Source organism: Phyllobates terribilis, unplaced genomic scaffold (assembly GCF_046119375.1).
Source record: "Phyllobates terribilis strain yellow unplaced genomic scaffold, ASM4611937v1 Scaffold_1__5_contigs__length_1240528914, whole genome shotgun sequence".
Classification (NCBI taxonomy): Eukaryota; Metazoa; Chordata; class Amphibia; order Anura; family Dendrobatidae; genus Phyllobates; species Phyllobates terribilis.
Window position 1 is genome coordinate 1,230,388,256 of NW_027362761.1, and position 27,234 is coordinate 1,230,415,489.

Below are 27,234 nucleotides of genomic sequence, written 5' to 3' on the forward strand. Positions count from 1 at the left end.
ATATACTGACCCCATACATCACCTGTGTATACGGTATATACTGACCCCATACATCACCTGTATATACGGTATATACTGACGCCATACATCACCTGTGTATACGGTATATACTGACTCCATACATCCAGTCACCTGTGTATACGGTATATACTGACCCCATACATCACCTGTGTATACGGTATATACTGACCCCATACATCACCTGTATATACGGTATATACTGACGCCATACATCACCTGTGTATACGGTATATACTGACTCCATACATCCAGTCACCTGTGTATACGGTATATACTGACCCCATACATCACCTGTGTATACGGTATATACTGACCCCATACATCACCTGTGTATACGGTATATACTGACCCCATACATCACCTGTGTATACGGTATATACTGACGTCATACATCACATGTGCATTCGGTATATACTGACGCCATAAATCACCTGTGTATACGGTATATACTGACGTCATACATCACATGTGCATTCGGTATATACTGACGCCATAAATCACCTGTGTATATGGTATATACTGACTCCATACATCCAGTCACCTGTGTATACGGTATATACTGACCCCATACATCACCTGTATATACGGTATATACTGACGCCATACATCACCTGTGTATACGGTATATACTGACTCCATACATCCAGTCACCTGTGTATACGGTATATATTGACCCCATACATCACCTGTGTATACGGTATATACTGACGCCATACATCACCTGTGTATTCGGTATATACTGACGCCATACATCACCTGTGTATACGGTATATACTGACCCCATACATCACCTGTGTATTCGGTATATACTGACGTCATACATCACCTGTGTATACGGTATATACTGACGTCATACATCACCTGTGTATACGGTATATACTGACGTCATACATCACCTGTGTATACGGTATATACTGACCCCATACATCACCTGTATATACGGTATATACTGACCCCATACACCCTGTCACCTGTGTATACGGTATATACTGACCCCATACATCACCTGTGTATACGGTATATACTGACGCCATACATCACCTGTGTATACGGTATATACTGACCCCATACATCACCTGTGTATACGGTATATACTGACCCCATACATCACCTGTGTATACGGTATATACTGACGCCATACATCACCTGTGTATACGGTATATACTGACCCCATACATCACCTGTGTATACGGTATATACTGACCCCATACACCCTGTCACCTGTGTATACGGTATATACTGACCCCATACATCACCTGTGTATACGGTATATACTGACCCCGTACATCACCTGTGTATACGGTATATACTGACGTCATACATCACCTGTGTATTCGGTATATACTGACGTCATACATCACCTGTGTATTCGGTATATACTGACGCCATACATCACCTGTGTATACGGTATATACTGACGTCATACATCACCTGTGTATTCGGTATATACTGACGCCATACATCACCTGTGTATACGGTATATACTGACGTCATACATCACCTGTGTATTCGGTATATACTGACGTCATACATCACCTGTGTATTCGGTATATACTGACGTCATACATCACCTGTGTATTCGGTATATACTGACGTCATACATCACCTGTGTATACGGTATATACTGACGCCATACATCACCTGTGTATATGGTATATACTGACGTCATACATCACCTGTGTATACGGTATATACTGACGTCATACATCACCTGTGTATACGGTATATACTGACCCCATACATCACCTGTATATACGGTATATACTGACGCCATACATCACCTGTGTATACGGTATATACTGACCCCATACATCACCTGTGTATACGGTATATACTGACCCCATACATCACCTGTGTATTCGGTATATACTGACGCCATACATCACCTGTGTATACGGTATATACTGACCCCATACATCACCTGTGTATACGGTATATACTGACCCCATACATCACCTGTGTATTCGGTATATACTGACGTCATACATCACCTGTGTATACGGTATATACTGACGTCATACATCACCTGTGTATTCGGTATATACTGACGTCATACATCACCTGTGTATTCGGTATATACTGACGTCATACATCACCTGTGTATACGGTATATACTGACCCCGTACATCCCGTCACCTGTGTATACGGTATATACTGACGTCATACATCACCTGTGTATACGGTATATACTGACGTCATACATCACCTGTGTATTCGGTATATACTGACGTCATACATCACCTGTGTATTCGGTATATACTGACGCCATACATCACCTGTGTATACGGTATATACTGACCCCATACATCACCTGTGTATTCGGTATATACTGACGTCATACATCACCTGTGTATACGGTATATACTGACGTCATACATCACCTGTGTATACGGTATATACTGACGTCATACATCACCTGTGTATACGGTATATACTGACCCCATACATCACCTGTATATACGGTATATACTGACCCCATACACCCTGTCACCTGTGTATACGGTATATACTGACCCCATACATCACCTGTGTATACGGTATATACTGACGCCATACATCACCTGTGTATACGGTATATACTGACCCCATACATCACCTGTGTATACGGTATATACTGACCCCATACATCACCTGTGTATACGGTATATACTGACGCCATACATCACCTGTGTATACGGTATATACTGACCCCATACATCACCTGTGTATACGGTATATACTGACCCCATACACCCTGTCACCTGTGTATACGGTATATACTGACCCCATACATCACCTGTGTATACGGTATATACTGACCCCATACATCACCTGTGTATACGGTATATACTGACGTCATACATCACCTGTGTATTCGGTATATACTGACGTCATACATCACCTGTGTATTCGGTATATACTGACGCCATACATCACCTGTGTATACGGTATATACTGACGTCATACATCACCTGTGTATTCGGTATATACTGACGTCATACATCACCTGTGTATTCGGTATATACTGACGTCATACATCACCTGTGTATTCGGTATATACTGACGTCATACATCACCTGTGTATACGGTATATACTGACGCCATACATCACCTGTGTATATGGTATATACTGACGTCATACATCACCTGTGTATACGGTATATACTGACGTCATACATCACCTGTGTATACGGTATATACTGACGTCATACATCACCTGTATATACGGTATATACTGACGCCATACATCACCTGTGTATACGGTATATACTGACCCCATACATCACCTGTGTATACGGTATATACTGACCCCATACATCACCTGTGTATTCGGTATATACTGACGCCATACATCACCTGTGTATACGGTATATACTGACCCCATACATCACCTGTGTATACGGTATATACTGACCCCATACATCACCTGTGTATTCGGTATATACTGACGTCATACATCACCTGTGTATACGGTATATACTGACGTCATACATCACCTGTGTATTCGGTATATACTGACGTCATACATCACCTGTGTATTCGGTATATACTGACGTCATACATCACCTGTGTATTCGGTATATACTGACGTCATACATCACCTGTGTATACGGTATATACTGACCCCGTACATCCCGTCACCTGTGTATACGGTATATACTGACGTCATACATCACCTGTGTATACGGTATATACTGACGTCATACATCACCTGTGTATTCGGTATATACTGACGTCATACATCACCTGTGTATTCGGTATATACTGACGTCATACATCACCTGTGTATATAGTGGCGCTGATGCCACCTTTCTATTTTCCTACCGCCATATGGCACATACTATGCAGCCTACAATGCCCCATTACTTTGTGTAGAAGCTGAGAATTTGCATGGCGCGAGTCTACAGGGATGCCCACCTGCAGGCAGTGACACAGGGCGTGGAAGTTGTCTTGGTTGGCCTCCAACTGATCCCAGTCTAGTTCCCAGCATGCAGTGGGAGTAAGGATAGCAGGCAGTCCATAAAGCATGGAGCCACAGACCCCAGATGAGGAGACGGCCCTGAGAAAAAAATACATAAATCACCTGTAGTAAGTACAGGATCATTCCGGTGATAAAAAGCAGGGTCTCCCCATGAGTGCTATGTGGTCACGTGCTCGAGGGGGCCACGAGGATCTATACCGGGAGCAGCGGGGACCGCGAGGATCTATACTGGGAGCAGCAGGGACCGCGAGGATCTACACTGGGAGCAGCGGAGACCACGAGGATCTATACTGGGAGCAGCGGGGACCACGAGGATCTATACCGAGAGCAGCGGGGACCGCGAGGATCTATACTGGGAGCAGCGGTGACCACGAGGATCTATACTGGGAGCAGCAGGGACCGCGAGGATCTATACCGAGAGCAGCGGGGACCACGAGGATCTATACTGGGAGCAGCGGGGACCGCGAGGATCTATACCGAGAGCAGCGGAGACCACGAGGATCTATACTGGGAGCAGCAGGGACCGCGAGGATCTATACTGGGAGCAGCGGGGACCGCGAGGATCTATACCGAGAGCAGCGGAGACCACGAGGATCTATACTGGGAGCAGCAGGGACCGTGAGGATCTATACTGGGAGCAGCAGGGACCACGAGGACCTATACTGGGAGCAGCGGGGACCGCGAGGATCTATACCGAGAGCAGAGGAGACCACGAGGATCTATACTGGGAGCAGCAGGGACCGTGAGGATCTATACTGGGAGCAGCAGGGACCACGAGGATCTATACTGGGAGCAGCGGGGACCACGAGGATCTATACTGGGAGCAGCGGGGACCACGAGGATCTATACTGGGAGCAGCGGGGACCGCGAGGATCTATACCGAGAGCAGCGGAGACCACGAGGATCTATACTGGGAGCAGCAGGGACCGCGAGGATCTATACTGGGAGCAGCAGGGACCACGAGGATCTATACTGGGAGCAGCGGGGACCGCGAGGATCTATACCGAGAGCAGCGGAGACCACGAGGATCTATACTGGGAGCAGCGGGGACCACGAGGATCTATACTGGGAGCAGCGGGGACCGCGAGGATCTATACTGGGAGCAGCGCGGGCCGCGAGGATCTATACTGGGAGCAGCGGAGACCACGAGGATCTATACTGGGAGCAGCGCGGGCCGCGAGGATCTATACTGGGAGCAGCGAGGACCGCGAGGATCTATACTGGGAGCAGCGGGGACCACGAGGATCTATACTGGGAGCAGCGGGGACCACGAGGATCTATACTGGGAGCAGCGGGGACCGCGAGGATCTATACCGAGAGCAGCGGAGACCACGAGGATCTATACTGGGAGCAGCAGGTACCGCGAGGATCTATACCGAGAGCAGCGGAGACCACGAGGATCTATACTGGGAGCAGCAGGGACCGCGAGGATCTATACTGGGAGCAGCAGGGACCGCGAGGATCTATACTGGGAGCAGCGGGGACCGCGAGGATCTATACTGGGAGCAGCGGGGACCGCGAGGATCTATACTGGGAGCAGCGGGGACCGCGAGGATCTATATCGAGAGCAGCGGGGACCACGAGGATCTATACTGGGAGCAGCAGGGACCGCGAGGATCTATACTGGGAGCAGCAGGGACCGCGAGGATCTATACCGAGAGCAGCGGAGACCACGAGGATCTATACTGGGAGCAGCGGGGACCGCGAGGATCTACACCGAGAGCAGCGGAGACCACGAGGATCTATACTGGGAGCAGCAGGGACCGCGAGGATCTATACTGGGAGCAGCGGGGACCGCGAGGATCTATACTGGGAGCAGCGGGGACCGCGAGGATCTATACTGGGAGCAGCGGGGACCACGAGGATCTATACTGGGAGCAGCGGGGACCGCGAGGATCTATACCGAGAGCAGCGGAGACCACGAGGATCTATACTGGGAGCAGCAGGGACCGCGAGGATCTATACTGGGAGCAGCGGGGACCGCGAGGATCTATACTGGGAGCAGCGGGGACTGCGAGGATCTATACTGGGAGCAGCAGGGACCGCGAGGATCTATACTGGGAGCAGCAGGGACCACGAGGATCTATACTGGGAGCAGCGGTGACCACGAGGATCTATACTGGGAGCAGCGGGGACCGCGAGGATCTATACTGGGAGCAGCAGGGACCGCGAGGATCTATACTGGGAGCAGCAGGGACCGCGAGGATCTATACTGGGAGCAGCGGAGACCACGAGGATCTATACTGGGAGCAGCGGAAACCACGAGGATCTATACTGGGAGCAGCGGGGACCGCGAGGATCTACACTGGGAGCAGCGGGGACCACGAGGATCTATACTGGGAGCAGCGGGGACCGCGAGGATCTATACTGGGAGCAGCGGGGACCGCGAGGATCTATACCGAGAGCAGCGGAGACCACGAGGATCTATACTGGGAGCAGCGGGGGCCGCGAGGATCTATACTGGGAGCAGCGGGGGCCGCGAGGATCTATACCGAGAGCAGCGGAGACCACGAGGATCTATACTGGGAGCAGCGGGGACCGCGAGGATCTATACTGGGAGCAGCGGGGACCGCGAGGATCTATACCGAGAGCAGCGGAGACCACGAGGATCTATACTGGGAGCAGCGGGGGCCGCGAGGATCTATACTGGGAGCAGCGGGGGCCGCGAGGATCTATACTGGGAGCAGCGGGGGCCGCGAGGATCTATACTGGGAGCAGCGGTGACCACGAGGATCTATACTGGGAGCAGCGGGGACCGCGAGGATCTATACTGGGAGCAGCGGGGACCACGAGGATCTATACTGGGAGCAGCAGGGACCGCGAGGATCTATACTGGGAGCAGCGGAGACCACGAGGATCTATACTGGGAGCAGCGGGGACCGCGAGGATCTATACTGGGAGCAGCGGGGACCGCGAGGATCTATACCGAGAGCAGCGGAGACCACGAGGATCTATACTGGGAGCAGCAGGGACCGCGAGGATCTATACTGGGAGCAGCAGGGACCACGAGGATCTATACTGGGAGCAGCGGGGACCGCGAGGATCTATACCGAGAGCAGCGGAGACCACGAGGATCTATACCGGGAGCAGCAGGGACCGCGAGGATCTATACTGGGAGCAGCAGGGACCACGAGGATCTATACTGGGAGCAGCGGGGACCACGAGGATCTATACTGGGAGCAGCGGGGACCACGAGGATCTATACTGGGAGCAGCGGGGACCGCGAGGATCTATACCGAGAGCAGCGGAGACCACGAGGATCTATACTGGGAGCAGCAGGGACCGCGAGGATCTATACTGGGAGCAGCAGGGACCACGAGGATCTATACTGGGAGCAGCGGGGACCGCGAGGATCTATACCGAGAGCAGCGGAGACCACGAGGATCTATACTGGGAGCAGCGGGGACCACGAGGATCTATACTGGGAGCAGCGGGGACCGCGAGGATCTATACTGGGAGCAGCGCGGGCCGCGAGGATCTATACTGGGAGCAGCGGAGACCACGAGGATCTATACTGGGAGCAGCGCGGGCCGCGAGGATCTATACTGGGAGCAGCGAGGACCGCGAGGATCTATACTGGGAGCAGCGGGGACCACGAGGATCTATACTGGGAGCAGCGGGGACCACGAGGATCTATACTGGGAGCAGCGGGGACCGCGAGGATCTATACCGAGAGCAGCGGAGACCACGAGGATCTATACTGGGAGCAGCAGGTACCGCGAGGATCTATACCGAGAGCAGCGGAGACCACGAGGATCTATACTGGGAGCAGCAGGGACCGCGAGGATCTATACTGGGAGCAGCAGGGACCGCGAGGATCTATACTGGGAGCAGCGGGGACCGCGAGGATCTATACTGGGAGCAGCGGGGACCGCGAGGATCTATACTGGGAGCAGCGGGGACCGCGAGGATCTATACCGAGAGCAGCGGAGACCACGAGGATCTATACTGGGAGCAGCAGGTACCGCGAGGATCTATACCGAGAGCAGCGGAGACCACGAGGATCTATACTGGGAGCAGCAGGGACCGCGAGGATCTATACTGGGAGCAGCAGGGACCGCGAGGATCTATACTGGGAGCAGCGGGGACCGCGAGGATCTATACTGGGAGCAGCGGGGACCGCGAGGATCTATACTGGGAGCAGCGGGGACCGCGAGGATCTATACCGAGAGCAGCGGGGACCACGAGGATCTATACTGGGAGCAGCAGGGACCGCGAGGATCTATACTGGGAGCAGCAGGGACCGCGAGGATCTATACCGAGAGCAGCGGAGACCACGAGGATCTATACTGGGAGCAGCGGGGACCGCGAGGATCTACACCGAGAGCAGCGGAGACCACGAGGATCTATACTGGGAGCAGCAGGGACCGCGAGGATCTATACTGGGAGCAGCGGGGACCGCGAGGATCTATACTGGGAGCAGCGGGGACCGCGAGGATCTATACTGGGAGCAGCGGGGACCACGAGGATCTATACTGGGAGCAGCGGGGACCGCGAGGATCTATACCGAGAGCAGCGGAGACCACGAGGATCTATACTGGGAGCAGCAGGGACCGCGAGGATCTATACTGGGAGCAGCGGGGACCGCGAGGATCTATACTGGGAGCAGCGGGGACTGCGAGGATCTATACTGGGAGCAGCAGGGACCGCGAGGATCTATACTGGGAGCAGCAGGGACCACGAGGATCTATACTGGGAGCAGCGGTGACCACGAGGATCTATACTGGGAGCAGCGGGGACCGCGAGGATCTATACTGGGAGCAGCAGGGACCGCGAGGATCTATACTGGGAGCAGCAGGGACCGCGAGGATCTATACTGGGAGCAGCGGAGACCACGAGGATCTATACTGGGAGCAGCGGAGACCACGAGGATCTATACTGGGAGCAGCGGGGACCGCGAGGATCTACACTGGGAGCAGCGGGGACCACGAGGATCTATACTGGGAGCAGCGGGGACCGCGAGGATCTATACTGGGAGCAGCGGGGACCGCGAGGATCTATACCGAGAGCAGCGGAGACCACGAGGATCTATACTGGGAGCAGCGGGGGCCGCGAGGATCTATACTGGGAGCAGCGGGGGCCGCGAGGATCTATACCGAGAGCAGCGGAGACCACGAGGATCTATACTGGGAGCAGCGGGGACCGCGAGGATCTATACTGGGAGCAGCGGGGGCCGCGAGGATCTATACTGGGAGCAGCGGGGGCCGCGAGGATCTATACTGGGAGCAGCGGGGGCCGCGAGGATCTATACTGGGAGCAGCGGTGACCACGAGGATCTATACTGGGAGCAGCGGGGACCGCGAGGATCTATACTGGGAGCAGCGGGGACCACGAGGATCTATACTGGGAGCAGCAGGGACCGCGAGGATCTATACTGGGAGCAGCGGAGACCACGAGGATCTATACTGGGAGCAGCGGGGACCGCGAGGATCTATACTGGGAGCAGCGGGGACCGCGAGGATCTATACTGGGAGCAGCAGGGACCGCGAGGATCTATACCGAGAGCAGCGGGGACCACGAGGATCTATACTGGGAGCAGCAGGGACCGCGAGGATCTATACTGGGAGCAGCAGGGACCGCGAGGATCTATACTGGGAGCAGCGGGGACCGCGAGGATCTATACCGAGAGCAGCGGGGACCGCGAGGATCTATACCGGGAGCAGCGGGGACCGCGAGGATCTATACTGGGAGCAGCAGGGACCGCGAGGATCTATACTGGGAGCAGCGGGGACCGCGAGGATCTATACTGGGAGCAGCGGTGACCACGAGGATCTATACTGGGAGCAGCAGGGACCGCGAGGATCTATACTGGGAGCAGCGGTGACCACGAGGATCTATACTGGGAGCAGCGGTGACCACGAGGATCTATACTGAGAGCAGCGGTGACCACGAGGATCTATACTGGGAGCAGCGGTGACCACGAGGATCTATACTGGGAGCAGCAGGGACCGCGAGGATCTATACCGAGAGCAGCGGGGACCGCTAGGATCTATACTGGGAGCAGCGGGGACCGCGAGGATCTATACTGGGAGCAGCAGGGACCGCGAGGATCTATACTGGGAGCAGCGGGGACCGCGAGGATCTATACTGGGAGCAGCGGTGACCACGAGGATCTATACTGGGAGCAGCAGGGACCGCGAGGATCTATACTGGGAGCAGCGGGGACCACGAGGATCTATACTGGGAGCAGCGGGGACCGCGAGGATCTATACCGAGAGCAGCGGGGACCGCGAGGATCTATACTGGGAGCAGCGGTGACCACGAGGATCTATACTGGGAGCAGCAGGGACCGCGAGGATCTATACTGGGAGCAGCAGGGACCGCGAGGATCTATACCGAGAGCAGCGGGGACCGCTAGGATCTATACTGGGAGCAGCGGGGACCGCGAGGATCTATACTGGGAGCAGCAGGGACCGCGAGGATCTATACTGGGAGCAGCGGGGACCGCGAGGATCTATACTGGGAGCAGCGGTGACCACGAGGATCTATACTGGGAGCAGCAGGGACCGCGAGGATCTATACTGGGAGCAGCGGGGACCACGAGGATCTATACTGGGAGCAGCGGGGACCGCGAGGATCTATACCGAGAGCAGCGGGGACCGCGAGGATCTATACTGGGAGCAGCGGTGACCACGAGGATCTATACTGGGAGCAGCAGGGACCGCGAGGATCTATACCGAGAGCAGCGGGGACCGCTAGGATCTATACTGGGAGCAGCGGGGACCGCGAGGATCTATACTGGGAGCAGCAGGGACCGCGAGGATCTATACTGGGAGCAGCGGGGACCGCGAGGATCTATACTGGGAGCAGCGGTGACCACGAGGATCTATACTGGGAGCAGCAGGGACCGCGAGGATCTATACTGGGAGCAGCGGTGACCACGAGGATCTATACTGGGAGCAGCGGGGACCGCGAGGATCTATACTGGGAGCAGCGGGGACCGCGAGGATCTATACCGAGAGCAGCGGGGACCGCGAGGATCTATACTGGGAGCAGCGGTGACCACGAGGATCTATACTGGGAGCAGCAGGGACCGCGAGGATCTATACCGAGAGCAGCGGGGACGGCGAGGATCTATACTGAGAGCAGCGGGGACCGCGAGGATCTATACCGAGAGCAGCGGTGACCACGAGGATCTATACTGGGAGCAGCGGGGACCGCGAGGATCTATACCGGGAGCAGCGGGGACCGCGAGGATCTATACCGGGAGCAGCGGTGACCACGAGGATCTATACTGGGAGCAGCGGGGACCGCGAGGATCTATACTGGGAGCAGCGGGGACCGCGAGGATCTATACCGGGAGCAGCGGTGACCACGAGGATCTATACTGGGAGCAGCAGGGACCGCGAGGATCTATACTGGGAGCAGCGGGGACCACGAGGATCTATACCGGGAGCAGCGGGGACCACGAGGATCTATACTGGGAGCAGCGGGGACCGCGAGGATCTATACTGGGAGCAGCGGGGACCGCGAGGATCTATACCGGGAGCAGCGGTGACCACGAGGATCTATACTGGGAGCAGCAGGGACCGCGAGGATCTATACCGAGAGCAGCGGGGACCGCGAGGATCTATACTGGGAGCAGCGGGGACCACGAGGATCTATACTGGGAGCAGCGGTGACCACGAGGATCTGTACCGGGAGCAGCGGGGACTGCGAGGATCTGTACTGGGAGCAGCGGGGGCCGCAGGGATCTGTACCGGGAGCAGCGGGGACTGCGAGGATCTATACTGGGAGCAGCGGTGACCATGAGGATCTGTACCGGGAGCAGCGGGGACCGCGAGGATCTATACTGGGAGCAGCGGTGACCGCGAGGATCTACACTGGGAGCAGCGGGGACCGCGAGGATTTATACTGGGAGCAGCAGGGACTGCGAGGATCTAAACCGGGAGCAGCGGGGACCGCGAGGATCTATACCGGGAGCAGCAGGGACTGCGAGGATCTGTACCGGGAGCAGCGGGGACCGCGAGGATCTATACTGGGAGCAGCAGGGACCGCGAGGATCTACACTGGGAGCAGCGGTGACCGCGAGGATCTACACTGGGAGCAGCGGGGACCGCGAGGATCTATACTGGGAGCAGCAGGGACTGCGAGGATCTAAACCGGGAGCAGCGGGGACCGCGAGGATCTATACCGGGAGCAGCAGGGACTGCGAGGATCTGTACCGGGAGCAGCGGGGACCGCGAGGATCTATACTGGGAGCAGCAGGGACCGCGATGATCTACACTGGGAGCAGCGGTGACCGCGAGGATCTACACTGGGAGCAGCGGGGACCACGAGGATCTGTACCGGGAGCAGCGGGGACCGCGAGGATCTGTACCGGGAGCAGCGGGGACCACGAGGATCTATACTGGGAGCAGCGGTGACCGCGAGGATCTATACTGGGAGCAGCGGGGACCGCGAGGATCTATACTGGGAGCAGCGGGGACCACGAGGATCTATACCGGGAGCAGCGGGGACCGCGAGGATCTACACTGGGAGCAGCGGGGACCGCGAGGATCTATACTGGGAGCAGCGGGGACCGCGAGGATCTATACCGGGAGCAGCGGGGACAGCGAGGATCTATACCGGGAGCAGCGGGGACCGCGAGGATCTGTACTGGGAGCAGCGGGGACCGCGAGGATCTGTACCGGGAGCAGCGGGGACCGCGAGGATCTACACTGGGAGCAGCGGGGACCGCGAGGATCTATACTGGGAGCAGCGGGGACCGCGAGGATCTATACTGGGAGCAGCGGGGACCGCGAGGATCTATACTGGGAGCAGCGGGGACCGCGAGGATCTATACTGGGAGCTCCACCTACTGCAAAAAGTATATTGGCGTGTTAGTTGCAGAGCTGCGTCGTCGGAGTCGGTATCCAATTTGGTGGAGTCGGAGTTGGAGTCGACTCCAACTCCTAAAATATATAATAAATTGGGTATAGTAAATCAATGCAGTTTGTGGGGAATATTTTTTCATAAGACTTTGGGAAACTTATGAAATGTCCTATTCCTGATCTTAGGGTTGTAAGGTGGCGGTGTTCACACCGTGCAGTAACTGAGGCAGTGACGGAAGCAAGTCCAACATAAACAGCTTTATTCAGCAACTCACGGGTAAAACAGAAAGTCCTCCGGTTCACAGCCGGGTTAACATCAGTCCATAACAACGGTTGCCGTGGGCAACAGCCGCACTGGGCCGCTCAGAGCCTGACAGGTGCAGATGCTTCCCAGGCGTGGGTTCAGCCACCTCCATCCTGCTGAGCTTCCCTGCTCTGCTCCTAGCAGGTCCCAACACTGAACAACACTAATCCTTAGTGCAGGGATTTTAAAGGACCTGTGGTAAGAGCCACTGGAAAACCCGGGTTGGAGGGAGGAGGCCGCCCCACTGCCTCCTGTGACCTCCTCCAAGAAATGAAGGCCGTGCCGGGTTTTACTAATCTGCCTTAGCCAGATAGCCCGACCAGGTCAATGCTCACCTTCATTCCTGCATTGCAGCCGCAGCTGTGTCTGACTGCAATGCACTCCAATGGGTTTAATAGGTCTCTGTACACATTCTGGGGGATATATAATGTCCCTCGTATACGATCCCGGCCACTGCCTCACATATCCCCTCACTCTGTTCAAACTTGTGGGGTTGAACATTTGTCACCATACAGGGTGCCCGGGACAGGGAATCCACGTTTGCCTGCGACTTCCCAGGGCGATGTTCCACAGAGAAACTGAAATTTTGCAGTAACAGGAACCACCTGGTGACTCGCGCATTCCTCTCCTTGGCGTTCCTCATCCATACCAAGGGTGAGTGGTCCGTCACCAAGCGGAACTGACGTCCGAGTAAATAATAACGTAGTGATTCCAAGGCTCACTTAATAGCCAAACACTTTCTCTACCATGCTATAGTTTTTCTCTCCCGGGATAAGTTTTCTACTCAAGTAGGTGTCCGGGTGCTCTTCACCACTCACTTTTTGTGACAATACCGCCCCTAGGCCTACCTCCGAGGCATCTGTCTGTACAATGAAGGATTCCTTGAAGTTGGGGCTGATGAGGACCGGCTGTCCACACAGGGCCAACTTCATGGACTGAAAGGCTTCTTCTGCCTGAGGGTTCCACCGAACCATTACCGATTTTTTCCTTTCAAGAGATCGGTCAGGGCCGCCGTTCTCCCAGCAAAATTAGGTATAAACCGGTGGTAATACCCAAGGATGCCATAACGGTTTAGACCAGTTTCTAATGGCCTCAACTTTATTGATTTGGGGCTTGATAACTCCTCGGCCAATCACATACCCCAAATATCGGGCTTCCTCTAGCCCTATCGCACATTTTTTGGGGTTTGCCATTAACCCCGCGGCACCGCTTGTATCTGGGATAGGTGCGTATGCCAGTTGGTGGTAAAGATGATATCATCTAGATACGTGGACATGTACTCCTGATGAGGCCTGAGCACTATGTCCATCAACCTCTGGAATGTAGCCGGGGCCCCATGTAACCCAAAAGGTAAGACCACATAGTGGTATAGACCCTCCGGAGTTATGAAGGCGGTCTTTTCCTTCGCGGATTTCGTGAGAGGTACATGCCAGTAACCCTTGGTGAGATCGAGCGTGGTAAAGTACTGGGCCTGCCTCAGTCTCTCAATCAGCTCGTCCACCCTGGGCATTGGATAAAGGTCAAACTTTGACACTTCATTTAATTTCCGGAAATCGTTGCAGAAGTGTAACGATCCGTCTGGTTTTGGAATCAGTACGATGGGGCTAGCCCACTCACTCAGTCATTCCTCGATGGCGCCTAACTGGAGCATTTGTTTTACCTCAGCCGTGATGGCTTGCCTCCGGGCTTCGGGTACCTGGTACGGTCTGATTCGTACCTTTACCCCAGGTTCGGTGACAATGTCATGTTGGAGAACCGTAGTCCTACCCGGTAGCTCTGAGAACACGTCGGTATTCTGCTGCACCAGCGAGCGAGCCTCCCGTCGCAGCTGTTTAGTGAGACCATCACCTGACCTATTGGGATTCACACTCTGTCCCTAGGTTGGACACCCCTACGGCAGGTACCCCTGACTCGGGTTCGTCGGGTACAGCGCCTGTAATGAATTTTACCGGGAGAGAGTGGATTTTGTTTTTCCACAGAGTCCAGAACAGGGGCAAGTCTCTTCCCAACACAGTCCCATAGGGAAGAGTTTTTACCACCCCCACCACATGTTTTATGTCGCCACATGGCGTGGACAAAACTACCTCTGCGGTTGGGTACTCTCGGAGGTCCTCATGGATACACACAACCCCGACTGTCCGTCCACTGGAGTTGTCTCCTGCCACCAGCGACCCATGTACCAAAGTCACTAGGCTCCCCGAGTCTAGGAGGGCCTCTGTGGGGTACCCATTAACCAGTACCTGGCTCAGTTGAGGTTCATTGTCCGAAGGGTCGGCACTCGCAGTGCACACGGTCGAGGCGTACATTGAGACCCGGCGGTTATACCCGCAGTCCATGGGTTCCGTAGTCAGGGGGCAGTTAGCAACCACATGTCCCGGCCCCTGACAGCGCTAGCACCTAATGGTGGAGGTACTGTTAGGTCTTATGACCGTTTAGGAGGGAACCGGTCTTCTGCCACTCTCACTCCGGGGTACCCCTTCAGCACGGGTACGGTGCTGACTGTCCTCAGCAGAGGGACGCGACCCTCTTCCCGGGTTGTCAGGGATCGGCGTGACAGCCGCAAGGGGGCAGAGTCCCGGATAAAGTCCTGAGTGGCTGAGTAGCGCTTGATCAGGCTGACCACCTGGTCGAGGGTGCCGGGGTCCCCTTGCCACACCCAACGTTGAATAGCGGCCGGGAGAGTCCTCACCAGCCGGTCGACCACCAACCTCTCCACCATCTGGGCTGGAGTCAAAGACTCAGGCTAGGGCCACCTCTTTACCAGCTGCAAAAGGTCATAAGCCTGAGACCGGGCAGGTCGGGTCTCCACATGGGCCCATGAAAATACGCGCTGAGCCCTCACGTATGTATTGACCCTCAGTCGGGCAAGGATCTCACCTTTGAGCCTCTGGTAGTCCTGGGCGTACTCCCGACTGAGGTCGAAGTAGGCCTTCTGGGCATCGCCGACCAAAACCGGAGCCACCACTTCTGCCCACTGGCCGGTTTTCCCGCTCTGCTGTAAGCTCGTAGATAGGAAGGCTTCCACGTCATCCTCCGTTCCCATCTTCCTCAATGCTGAGTGAACCTTGTCCCGGGCCTCTCGACGTTCCGGGGCTGGTGTCGTCGGCGTCTCCCGCAGGGCTGTGAGCTGCTGCACGATCAGCTCATTGGTGTGCTCCTGCTGCTGTTTGAACTGCTCCTGCTGCTGCCGCTGCGTGAGGACCAATTGCCTTAACAGCTCCTCCATTTTGTCCACGGGGTGGGGCTGAAAGGTGGCCGGCCGGATTGTGATCATGCAGCTGCCGGTGGGGTATGCCTCAGTCACAATGCCCGCATTCTCCACCAAGCTGCAAGGCGGCGGTGTTCACACCGTGCAGTAACTGAGGCAGTGACCCAAGCAAGTCCAACATAAACAGCTTTTATTCAGCACTCAGGGGTAAAACAGAAAGTCCTCTGGTTTGTAGCCGGGTTAACATCAGTCCATAACAACGGTTGCCGTGGGCAACGGCTGCGCCGCTCAAAGCCTGACAGGTGCAGAGTCTTCCCAGGCGTAGGTTCAGCTACACACAGGCCCACCAAGCTTCCTGCTCTGCTCCTAGCAGGTCCCAACACTGAACAACACTAACCCTCAATGCAGGGCTTTTAAAGGACCTGTGGTAAGAGCCACTGGAAAACCCGGATGGAGGGAAGAGGCCGCCCCACTGCCTTCCTGTAGCCTCCTCCAGAAATGAAGGCCCTGCCGGGCTTTACTTAATCTGCCTTAGCCAGGTAGCCTGACCAGGTCATTGCTCACCTTCATTCCTGCATTGCAGCCGCAGCTGTGTCTGTGACTGCAATGCACTCCAATGAATTTAATAGGTCTCTGTACACATTCTGGGGGACATATAAAGTCCCTCGTATACGATCTCGGTCACTGCCTCACAGGGTCTAGACTTTTAGCTGAGATGAATCTGTGCTACAGTAAATTTGTCACTTAAACATTGAGGGAGTCAGAGTCGTGTAGTCGGAGTAATGGAAATTGAGGAGTTGGAGGTTTGGCTTACCGACTCCACAGCCCTGGTTAGTTGGCGACCAGACAACTACCGGGATGGAATACCTCTCATAATGTGACACCTTCAGCTCAGAAAAAAAACGCCCGAGAGGAGATCTTATTTCCATCTATAAATACATGTAGTTAGTACAAAGGACGGGCACATATCTGATTCCTTCCAAGGACCTTACAAAGGACCAGGAGACATTCAGTATGTGTAGAGGAAAAGCGATTCTTTCAGCTAAATAGGAAAGGGTTTTTTACAGAAAGAGCAGTCATCCTGACAATTCGATATCTGCATTTATAAAGGGGCTGGGTGTTTTTCTCACAACAGATAATCTAGTGACAGATTGTCACGGGGATACAGCGACAGAGGGGCCAGAAGGTCACGGCATCTGGTTATACGAACTGCTTCACCATCCTATTAAACAGTGCAGGGTTCCTTGCTCTGTCATTGCAAGGGTTAATCAGTTCAGTTGATCTCCTGGAGCTCCCCACCCTGAATTGTCTCAGCTGTTCTGTGTTGGCCACTCCCCTCTGGTATATATGCTCATCACTGGCACTTGGGAGTTGCCAGTGATAGTTTTTCTACTTCCAGGTTTGGAGTTGAAGAAGTTGAGTGTTTGGAGAAGGCGGTTAGAGAGTTTTTCTGGAGATTGCTGCGTGGCGTAGGTTTGCGTGCTTATCCTCAACCGCTCCAATTTGGTTTGTGCCTCCTATTACTCCCGTTTCCCACTCTGATGTTTTATGAGTAAATTTGCACGATTGTAGTTTTTTTATCCTTGTCTGTTTACCCCTGTCTGTCTGGTTAGTGTTTTCCAATACACTTCGGCCTCACATCTCCCTAGGTGGGGAGGGAACACATAAGGGTTAAGATAGGAGCATAGCTAGGTACGAAACCCCGGCATCTCCACCATCTGGGGTAATCCGGTGGACAGGGATAGCCTATGGTGCCCCTAGTTTGAAGGATCGGGTAGGTGCCCACAGTCCCGTCACTACGTGACAAAGAAATTACAGATTTGGCCATGAAAGGCTGAACATGATGACCCTCTTTGAATTCTTTGATTTAACTTATCAGAGAATAAGAAATATCTGATTCTAAGATCTTAGAATGAAGTAAATCCGACCTCACGTGAAAAATATCACAAATTCTCCAAAACTAGGCAAAAAGAATTTGCTACAAGAAAGCAGAATGGTGGTCATTTTCAGTTTTGACAGGCTGTGTGCAGTCAGGACGATCATTAATATGATCACTCTCTATGCATAGGCTGCCACTGTTCTCTGCAGCACATCGTGGTTACACATGGTGATGTGCTGCTGAGAACAACCATTTTTAAGAAGTGATAGAAAAAGTTGTCTGAACTGAGACTAATATGTATAGTTTGTTCCAAAAAATGAATTGTCTTTTTTACCCTCCCCAGGTTCAGTGCTGTGCACTGCCACGGTCTCCAGTACTTGGCTGCAGCGGTGACTTCGAGTTCACACTGCTGCAGCCAATCAATGAGCTCAGTGGCTTGTGTCTTCACAGGCAAAGCTACTAGTGAGGCCTCATTCAGACATCCTATATTCTCGTACGAGTGCCGTCTGCGGTTTTCATGGATATCACTTGTACCTGTGATAGTTTATAGGGCCATTCACATGTCTGTGATTCTTCGCAGACAGAGCGAGGATTGGATGAAAAGTTATGGGTCCGTGAAAAGCATCAGATTGCACTTAGATGACATCCGCTATGGTCCAATTTTCACTGTCAGAAATAAGAAGGTGAAGAAACCTTTTTTTTTTTTCCACGTATGAGAAAAACTGGTGACACTCGAACCAAACTCTGATGGAAATAATCGATCCGCTTTTCTCGTATGTGAGAAAAACAAATGGGTGAAAGAGGCCTAAGACGGGGGCAGTGTCTGGGATGAGAGAAGACCTGCGGAGGGCAAATAATACACAGGTTTCAGGGGGTCTTTTTACAGCAAACTGTACATAGAAGGAAGAGTATTTTTTCATAAATAATTGCATTCAAAGAAGAAGCTACCTGCTCATTCATATATCGGGTGATTGCCAGCCTGGTTAGACCAGCTGATAATCTGGAATGTGCATTCCTAAAAACGCTTATTTCCTGATTATTAGCCTGTCAAAATGGTCTCCTTTACTTTCTAGACTTACAGACCTTCATTTACCCATTAAAAGCCTTTGTAAAGTCCAAAACATTATCTACTCCTCAGTGTGGCGCTAGCTCTATCAGGTCCTTCGCCTTGGTGCTGCCTCCATCAACTCCTCAGCACCACTGCCACCTTTCTTGGCAGCTCAGCACCAATACTGCCTGTCGGTTTATCAACCCCCATGACACCATCATTTACAGCTCAGGGCCGGTGATGCCTCCGTCGGCTCGCTCTTCACGGCCGACGATGCCTCCATTGGCGTCTCAGGGCCGGTGATGCCTCTGTCGGCGTCTCAGGGCCGGTGATGCCTCTGTCGGCGTCTCAGGGCCGGTGATGCCTCTGTCGGCGTCTCAGGGCCGGTGATGCCTCTGTCGGCGTCTCAGGGCCGGTGATGCCTCTGTCGGCGTCTCAGGGCCGGTGATGCCTCTGTCGGCTCGCTCTTCACGGTCGGCGATGCCTCCGTTGGCGTCTCAGGACCAGTGATGCCTCCGTTGGCATCTCAGGGTCAGCCTCCGTCGGCTCGCTCTTTAGGGCCGGTGACGCCTCCGTCGGCTCGCTCTTTAGGGCCGGTGACGCCTCCGTCGGCTCGCTCTTTAGGGCCGGTGACGCCTCCGTCGGCTCGCTCTTTAGGGCCGGTGACGCCTCCGTCGGCTCGCTCTTTAGGGCCGGTGATGCCTCCGTCGGCTCGCTCTTTAGGGCCGGTGATGCCTCCGTCGGCTCGCTCTTTAGGGCCGGTGATGCCTCCGTCGGCTCGCTCTTTAGGGCCGGTGATGCCTCCGTCGGCTCGCTCTTTAGGGCCGGTGATGCCTCCATCGGCTCGCTCTTTAGGGCCGGTGATGCCTCCATCGGCTCGCTCTTCAGGGCCGGTGATGCCTCCGTCGGCTCGCTCTTCAGGGCCAATGATGACTCCGTCTGTTCGCTCTCCAGAGCCGGTGATGCTTACTATGAATACCTGGGGTCTTCCGTGGGCATAACGCTACTCAGACAACGCAGGGGGAGGGTAAAACAATGTGGCAATACTTTATTGAACCACAGAGCGGATAATAAGCACACAAAACAGTCCCTTAGGAAGCTAGAAGTCCATCGAGGTACAAGGCCAGGAGACCCGAGGGTCCAAATCTGGCCTCTCCGAGAGTTTCCATGGGGCCAGGCGACCGGTGGGTCCCTCCTGGCTACTCCAAATGTCTCCATTGGTTCTAGGCGACTGTTGGGTCCCCCCTAGCAACCCCAAAACAACATATCCATGGGGCCAGGTGACTTCTTCGTCCTCTCCTGGACTCCCCAAAATGTATCAATGTCTCTCTGATGGTTAATGGAGCAGATCCGAATATTTCCAGTCAGGGCCGGTACCCTTAGACTCGAATCATGTAGAATACAAATCTGTGTCTCTTTAGATGCTATGCAATCCATCTACTTTCCTGAAGGATGTCTCCCATTCTCCTTCCAAAGTCCTTCTGTTTCTCTGTCCCAAGACTGAATCAGACCCCAGTACTACAGACATCCATGTTTATCATAGAATCATAGAATCATAGAATGGTAGAGTTGGAGGGGACCTCCTGGGTCATCTGGTCCAACCCCCTGCTCAAAGCAGGATTCACTAGATCATCTCAGACAGATGTCTGTCCAGCCTCTGTTTGAAGACGTCCATTGAAGGGGAACTCACCACCTCTCGTGGCAGCCTGTTCCACTCATTAATCACCCTAACTGTCAAAAAGTTTTTTCTAATATCTAATCTGTGTCTCCTCCCATTTAGTTTCATCCCATTGCTTCTAGTCTTTCCTTGTGCAAATGAGAATAAAGATGATCCTTCTACAATGTGACAGCCCTTGACATATTTGTAGACAGCTATTAAGTCTCCTCTCAGTCTTCTTTTTTGCAAGCTAAACATTCCCAAATCCTGCAACCGTTCCTCATAGGACAGGGTTTGCAGACCAGTCACCATTCTGGTCGCTCTTCTCTGAACTTGCTCCAGTTTGTCTATGTCTTTTTTAAAATGTGGTGCCCAAAACTGTACACAGTATTCCAGATGAGGTCTGACCAAAGAGGAGTAAAGACCGATAATGACTTCACGTGATCTAGACTGTATGCTTCTGTTAATACATCCCAGAATTGTATTTGCCTTTTTTGCTGCTGCATCACACTGTTGACTCATATGTTTATATTTACATCTGTGTGAGGTCATCAGGCAGAAGTAAGAGGTAAAGGTGCAGGGCTCGAGTATCCACAGCTCATCCCCCAAGATTGCCTGGCAAACACCCTACAATGGTATTTAACATATCTAGCAAACATTAATTGTTCTAGCTAATCTATTTACATAGTTTGTATCACAGGGGCTCTTGTAAATACACATAATTGTTTCAGAATCAAAGAGCAGATAGCATTCAGGGTAATACAAATAATAGTCTGTCTAAAGAAGAACACAGATTATAGAGTCAACATAAAAATAAAGGTGTGCTGCTCTTGCCATCAGAAAGTATGTCTGGCATAATTAAGATTTTACGCTGTATTGTCACACCTCCGTCGGCTCGCTTTTTAGGATCGGTGATGCCTCCGTCGGCTCGCTATTCATGGCCGGTGATGCCTCTGTCAGCTCGCTCTTCAAGGCCGGTGATGCCTCTGTCGGCTCGCTCTTCAGGGCCGGTGATGCCTCAACTGCTCCATTGCCACACTCTTTAGCAGCTCAGTTTCAGCGGTGCTTCTGTCAGCTTCTCAGCCCCGGTGCTTCCTGTATCAGCTCATCAGCTTCATGGCACCATTGCCAACCTCCTTGACAGCTCAGTCTCGACGTTGCTTCTGTTGGCTTCTCAGTGCTGGTGCTACACCTCTGTCGCTGCCTCCATCTACACCGTGTTCCAAATTATTATGCAATGCTATTTTTCCCTGATTTTCCGGAATGGTGGAGTCAGTATAATGTTTACATCGAGTGTTGGGAGGATAAAACACATTTTATTGGACCAACCTCCCAATGAGAACAGGATTTATTTCAAACTAAAAAAACTCAAAATGCAGCAATTTATTCTGCACAAGTTTCCAAACATGTTATAGGTTGTAAAGAACTGAAAATGGTCTTTTGTTGAATTTGCAGCGTTAAGACTTCACATTTACTGAGATCTGAAGCTTTTTCATCACAAACCTCTTAACAGGCCAAGTTCAGTGTTACATCGGAGCCTTCTGAGATGTCACCTTCACAATTCTGCCTCCATTGAACGTGTGTGTTTTTAGATTGTTTCTGCTTGAATTTCTTTGCAGGATGTCATAATCACCCCCAGAGCTGCTGTTCTGATGCCACCCTCCTAGATCTATTGCTTGAGGATACTCCAAAGGTTCTCAATAGGGTTGCAGTCAGGGGAGGTTGGTGGCAGCCCCATGAATTTCCTCTTTTTATGCCCATAGCAGATGAATGACTCTGAGGTTTTTTGCAGCATGAGAAGGGGCATTGTCAGCAAGAAGATGATTTTGCTACAGATGGTGCGGTTTGTGACGCTGAGACACTACTCACGGGCAAGTCGTGAGACAGGATAATAAGGAGGGCCAAGGTCAGTTACAAGGAGCGCTCATAGTACAGAGGGGAAAGTCAAAGGAGTGGGCAGGAAACAATCCAGGGTCAAATGCCAGGAGGGAACGTCAAAACCAGGGAATACAACAATCGGAAAGTCAGGGGTCAAATCCGGCGTCAGATGCTAGGAGGGTACATCAAAAGCAGAAGGGGAAATCCACAAGAATAGTTATGACAAATCCTAAGTTCAGCAACAGGGTCAGAGGACAGAGACACAGAGCTAAGCATCCACATCCAGCTAAGCAGAGTTACAACTGACACAGATGCCTAGCAGCTAGCTAGTTAAATACCTTGTAAATGATTAAAGGATGGGAGACACCTGGGGGAAACACCCACAGACTAAACCAGATAGGACAGCAGAGCTGTCAATCAAAATATTGACAGCCCAGCACACTCCAGATTTCATAGGGCGGCTGAGCTGTCACTCACAGCGTGTCACAAACATGGTTTGTGGACCCACTGTGCCACGGACCGAGGAGTGCCTGGAGGGGCGTGACTAGGGGCCTCGCTTAATCCGACCCCAGATACACGGCGGCTTTACGACTCCGTGATCAGAGGAGGGACGAGGGAGGTGGCCCAGGTGCTAATCCAGAACAGACCAAAGGACGCTCAGCAGATGGACCCAGTAGGACAGGTAGGCTGGGCTTGCACCAGAGTGCAGCAGAGTTTGCACCAGAGTGCAGCAGACAGAGTTTGCACCAGAGTGCAGCAGACAGAGTTTGCACCAGAGTTTGCACCAGAGTGCAGCAGACAGAGTTTGCACCAGAGTGCAGCAAGGACTGGTACGCAACCTTAACAACATAGACTGCATAACAGGAAGGTTGCTCAGGCACCTCCCCAGTGCGGAGGAAGAAATATATATGTAATGTCCCACAGCCATTGGCTGGGAACGTAATAGCAAGTGCATGCGCTGGCCCTTTAAGAGGGCGGGAGCGCGCTGGCCCTTTAAGAGGGCGGGAGCGCGCGTACCCTAAGGGCAAGGCTGCAAGCCCTGCTAGAAGCAGGCAGAGCACGGGAGAGGGAAGCATGGACCGCAGTGCGGGTGAGTGAAGTGACACGCCGGAGACCCTACCTGTCAGAACAGGGATCCGGCATAGTGCTAACAGAACCCCGCCCCTGACGCCCCCTCCTCTTCAGGCCATCGAGGAAGTTCCGGAGGAGAATCAGAGCGTGAATGTTCTCCTTAAGCTCCCAGGATCTCTCTTCAGGACCAAATCCCTTCCAGTCGATCAGGAAGAAGGTCTTGCCTCTCACCCTCTTCATGGCTAAGATGTTCTCCACCTCGAAAACATCATCCGAGACGGTTGGCGTGGGCGTGGTACTAGGATCCTTGAAGAAGGGGCTCAGGATGACCGGCTTCAGCAGAGATATGTGGAAAGAATTCGGAATCCGAAATGAAGGAGACGACTTCTGTTTATAGGAGACCTCGTTAATCCTCTTCAGCACTTTGAAAGGGCCGATAAAACGAGGACCCAACTTGTAAGAGTGCACCTCCATCCAGACATACATGACCGAGAGCCATATCTTGTCGCGAGGGCAGAAGCACGGAGAGTCCAGGCGCCTTTTGTCTGCATGTCTCTTCATACAGGCAGAGGATGCTTCTAGAGCGGCTTTGGTGTCCTCCCACAACTTTACAAAATCCTTTGAGAGGACATCTGCCGCAGGAACATCAGAAGGAACCGTCACCAGGAGGGGAACCTCAGGTTGCCGACCGAACACAGTGTAGAAAGGTGGCTCTCCCAAGGCTTCACCAACGTGATTGTTGTACGAGAACTCAGCCCAGGGAAGTAATTTCACCCAATCATTGTAGTGGGCAATGACGAAGTGTCGCAGGTAGTTTCCCAGGACCTGGTTGACACACTCCACTTGCCCATTGGACTGAGGGTGATAGGCCGAGGAGAAGTCCAAGACGATATCCAGATGTTTACAGAGGGCTCGCCAGAATCTGGAAGTGAACTGCAAACCACGATCGGACACAATGTGACGAGGAAATCCGTGCAGGTGGAAAATATGTCTGATGAAGCTGTCAGCCAGTTCAGGAGCAGACAATGGGGTAAAATGCGCCATTTTGGAGAAGCGATCCACGACTACCCAGATGATGGTGCAACCCTCGGATACTGGCAAATCTGTAATGAAGTCCATTGCTATGTGCTGTAATGGGCCAGATGGCATAGGTAACGGCAGGAGAGAACCGGTAGGAAGTCGTCTGGGGACTTTATTGCGGGCACAAATTGGACAGGAGGCCATGTAAGCATAGATCTCCCTCCTCATGGATGGCCACCAGTAGTGGCGAGAAATCAATTGTAGCGTCTTCCTTTGTCCCGCGTGACCAGCCACCTTGGACGTGTGGCCCCATGACAAAACACGCTCCTTCTCGGATTCAGCCACAAGGGTTTTTCCTGGGGGAATTTGCGACAGGCTGACTGGAGCGACAGTAACCATCTTGGATGGGTCGATGATAAATTGAGGATCCTCCTCTTGGTCCCCGGACAGAAATTTGTGAGAGAGGGCATCAGCTCTAACATTCTTGTCACCGGACCTGAAATGTAATAAAAATAATAAAAAGTTAAAGCGGGCAAAAAACAAAGACCACCTGGCCTGGTGTGGATTAAGTCTCTGGGCGGACTGGAGATATGCCAGATTCTTATGGTCCGTGTAGATGACCACTGGATAGACTGCGCCCTCCAGCAGGTATCGCCACTCCTCCAAAGCCATCTTAATGGCGAGTAGCTCCCGGTCACCGATGGAGTACAGTCATGGCCAAAAGTATTGAGAATGAGACAAATAGTAATTTTTCCAAAGTTTACTGCTTCATTTTTTGTAATGGCAATTTGCATATACTCCTGAATGTCAAAGAGTGATCAGCTTAACAGCAATTACTGTACTTGCAAAGTCAATATTTGCCCAGAAAATGAACTTTAACCCCCAAAACACATTTCAACATCATCGCAGTCCTGCCTTAAAAGGAGCAGCTAACATCGTTTTAGTGATTGATCCATTAACACAGGTGTGGGTGTTGATGAGGACAGGGCTGGCGATCAATCAGTCATGATTAAGTAAGAATGACATCACTGGACACTTTAAAAGGAGGCTGGTTCTTGGTATCATTGTTTCTCTTCAGTTAACCATGGTTATCTCTAAAGAAACACGGGCAGCCATCATTGCACTGCACAAAAATGGCCTAACAGGGAAGAGTATCGCAGCTACAAAGATTGCACCTCAGTCAACAATCTATCGCATCATCAAGAACTTCAAGGAGAGAGCTTCCATTGTTGTCAAAAAGGCTCCAGGGTGCCCAAGAAAGACCAGCAAGCGCCAGGACCGTATCTTAAAACTGTTTCAGCTGCGGGATGGGACTCCCAGCAGTGCCGAGCTTGCTCAGGAATGGCAGCAGGCTGGTGTGAGTGCTTCTGCACGCACTGTGAGGCGGAGACTCTTTGAGCAAGGGCTGGTTTCAAGGAGGGCAGCAAAGAAGCCACTTCTCTCCAGAAAAAACATCAGGGACCGACTGATATTCTGCAAAAGGTACAAGGAGTGAACTGCTGAGGACTGGGGCTAAGTCATTTTCTCTGATGAATCCCCTTTTCGATTGTTTGGGACATCTGGAAAACAGCTTATTCGGAGAAGAAGAGGTGAGCGCTACCACCAGTCTTGTCTCATGCCAACTGTAAAGCATCCTGAAACCATTCATGTGTGGGGTTGCTTCTCAGCCAAGGGAATCGGCTCACTCACAGTCTTGCCTAAAAACACAGCCATGAATAAAGAATGGTACCAGAATGTCCTCCAAGAGCAACTTCTCCCAACCGTCCAAGAGCAGTTTGGCGCCCAACAATGCCTTTTCCAGCATGATGGAGCACCTTGCCATAAAGCAAAGGTGATAACTAAATGGCTCATGGAACAAAACATAGAGATTTTGGGTCCATGGCCTGGAAAGTCCCCCGATCTTAATCCCATTGAGAACTTGTGGTCAATCATCAAGAGACGGGTGGACAAACAAAAACCAACAAATTCTGGCAAAATGCAAGCATTGATTATGCAAGAATGGACTGCTATCAGTCAGGATTTGGTCCAAAAGTTGATTGAGAGCAGCCAGGGAGAATTACAGAGGTCTTGAAGAAGAAGGGGCAACACTGCAAATATTAACTCATTCTAACTGTCAATATAACCTATTGGTCCTCATAATATGATTGCAATTATATTTCTGTATGTGATATAAACATCAGACAAACACTAATAAAAACCAGAGGCCAGCAGATCATGAGAAAATATCATTTTGGTGTCATTCTCAAAACTTTTGGCCATGACTGTAGTTACACTCTGGAGTAGAGAAAGTCTTAGAGAAGAAAAAACCACAGGACAGTCGGCGGCCCGAGGAAGATTTCTGAGTGAGCACAGCTCCAGCCCCTAACGAGGATGC

General features: G+C 52.7%; 1 protein-coding gene across 1 annotated transcript in view; it reads right to left on the reverse strand.

Annotated features, from left to right (window-relative positions):
- M1AP (meiosis 1 associated protein) overlaps window positions 1-27,234 on the reverse strand; it is a 172,987-nt gene that overhangs the window by 59,526 nt on the left and 86,227 nt on the right. The window contains exon 8 of the mRNA XM_073668240.1: window positions 3,919-4,060. Coding sequence (XP_073524341.1) covers window positions 3,919-4,060 — 142 coding nt within the window. The remainder of the gene's footprint in view (window positions 1-3,918; window positions 4,061-27,234) is intronic.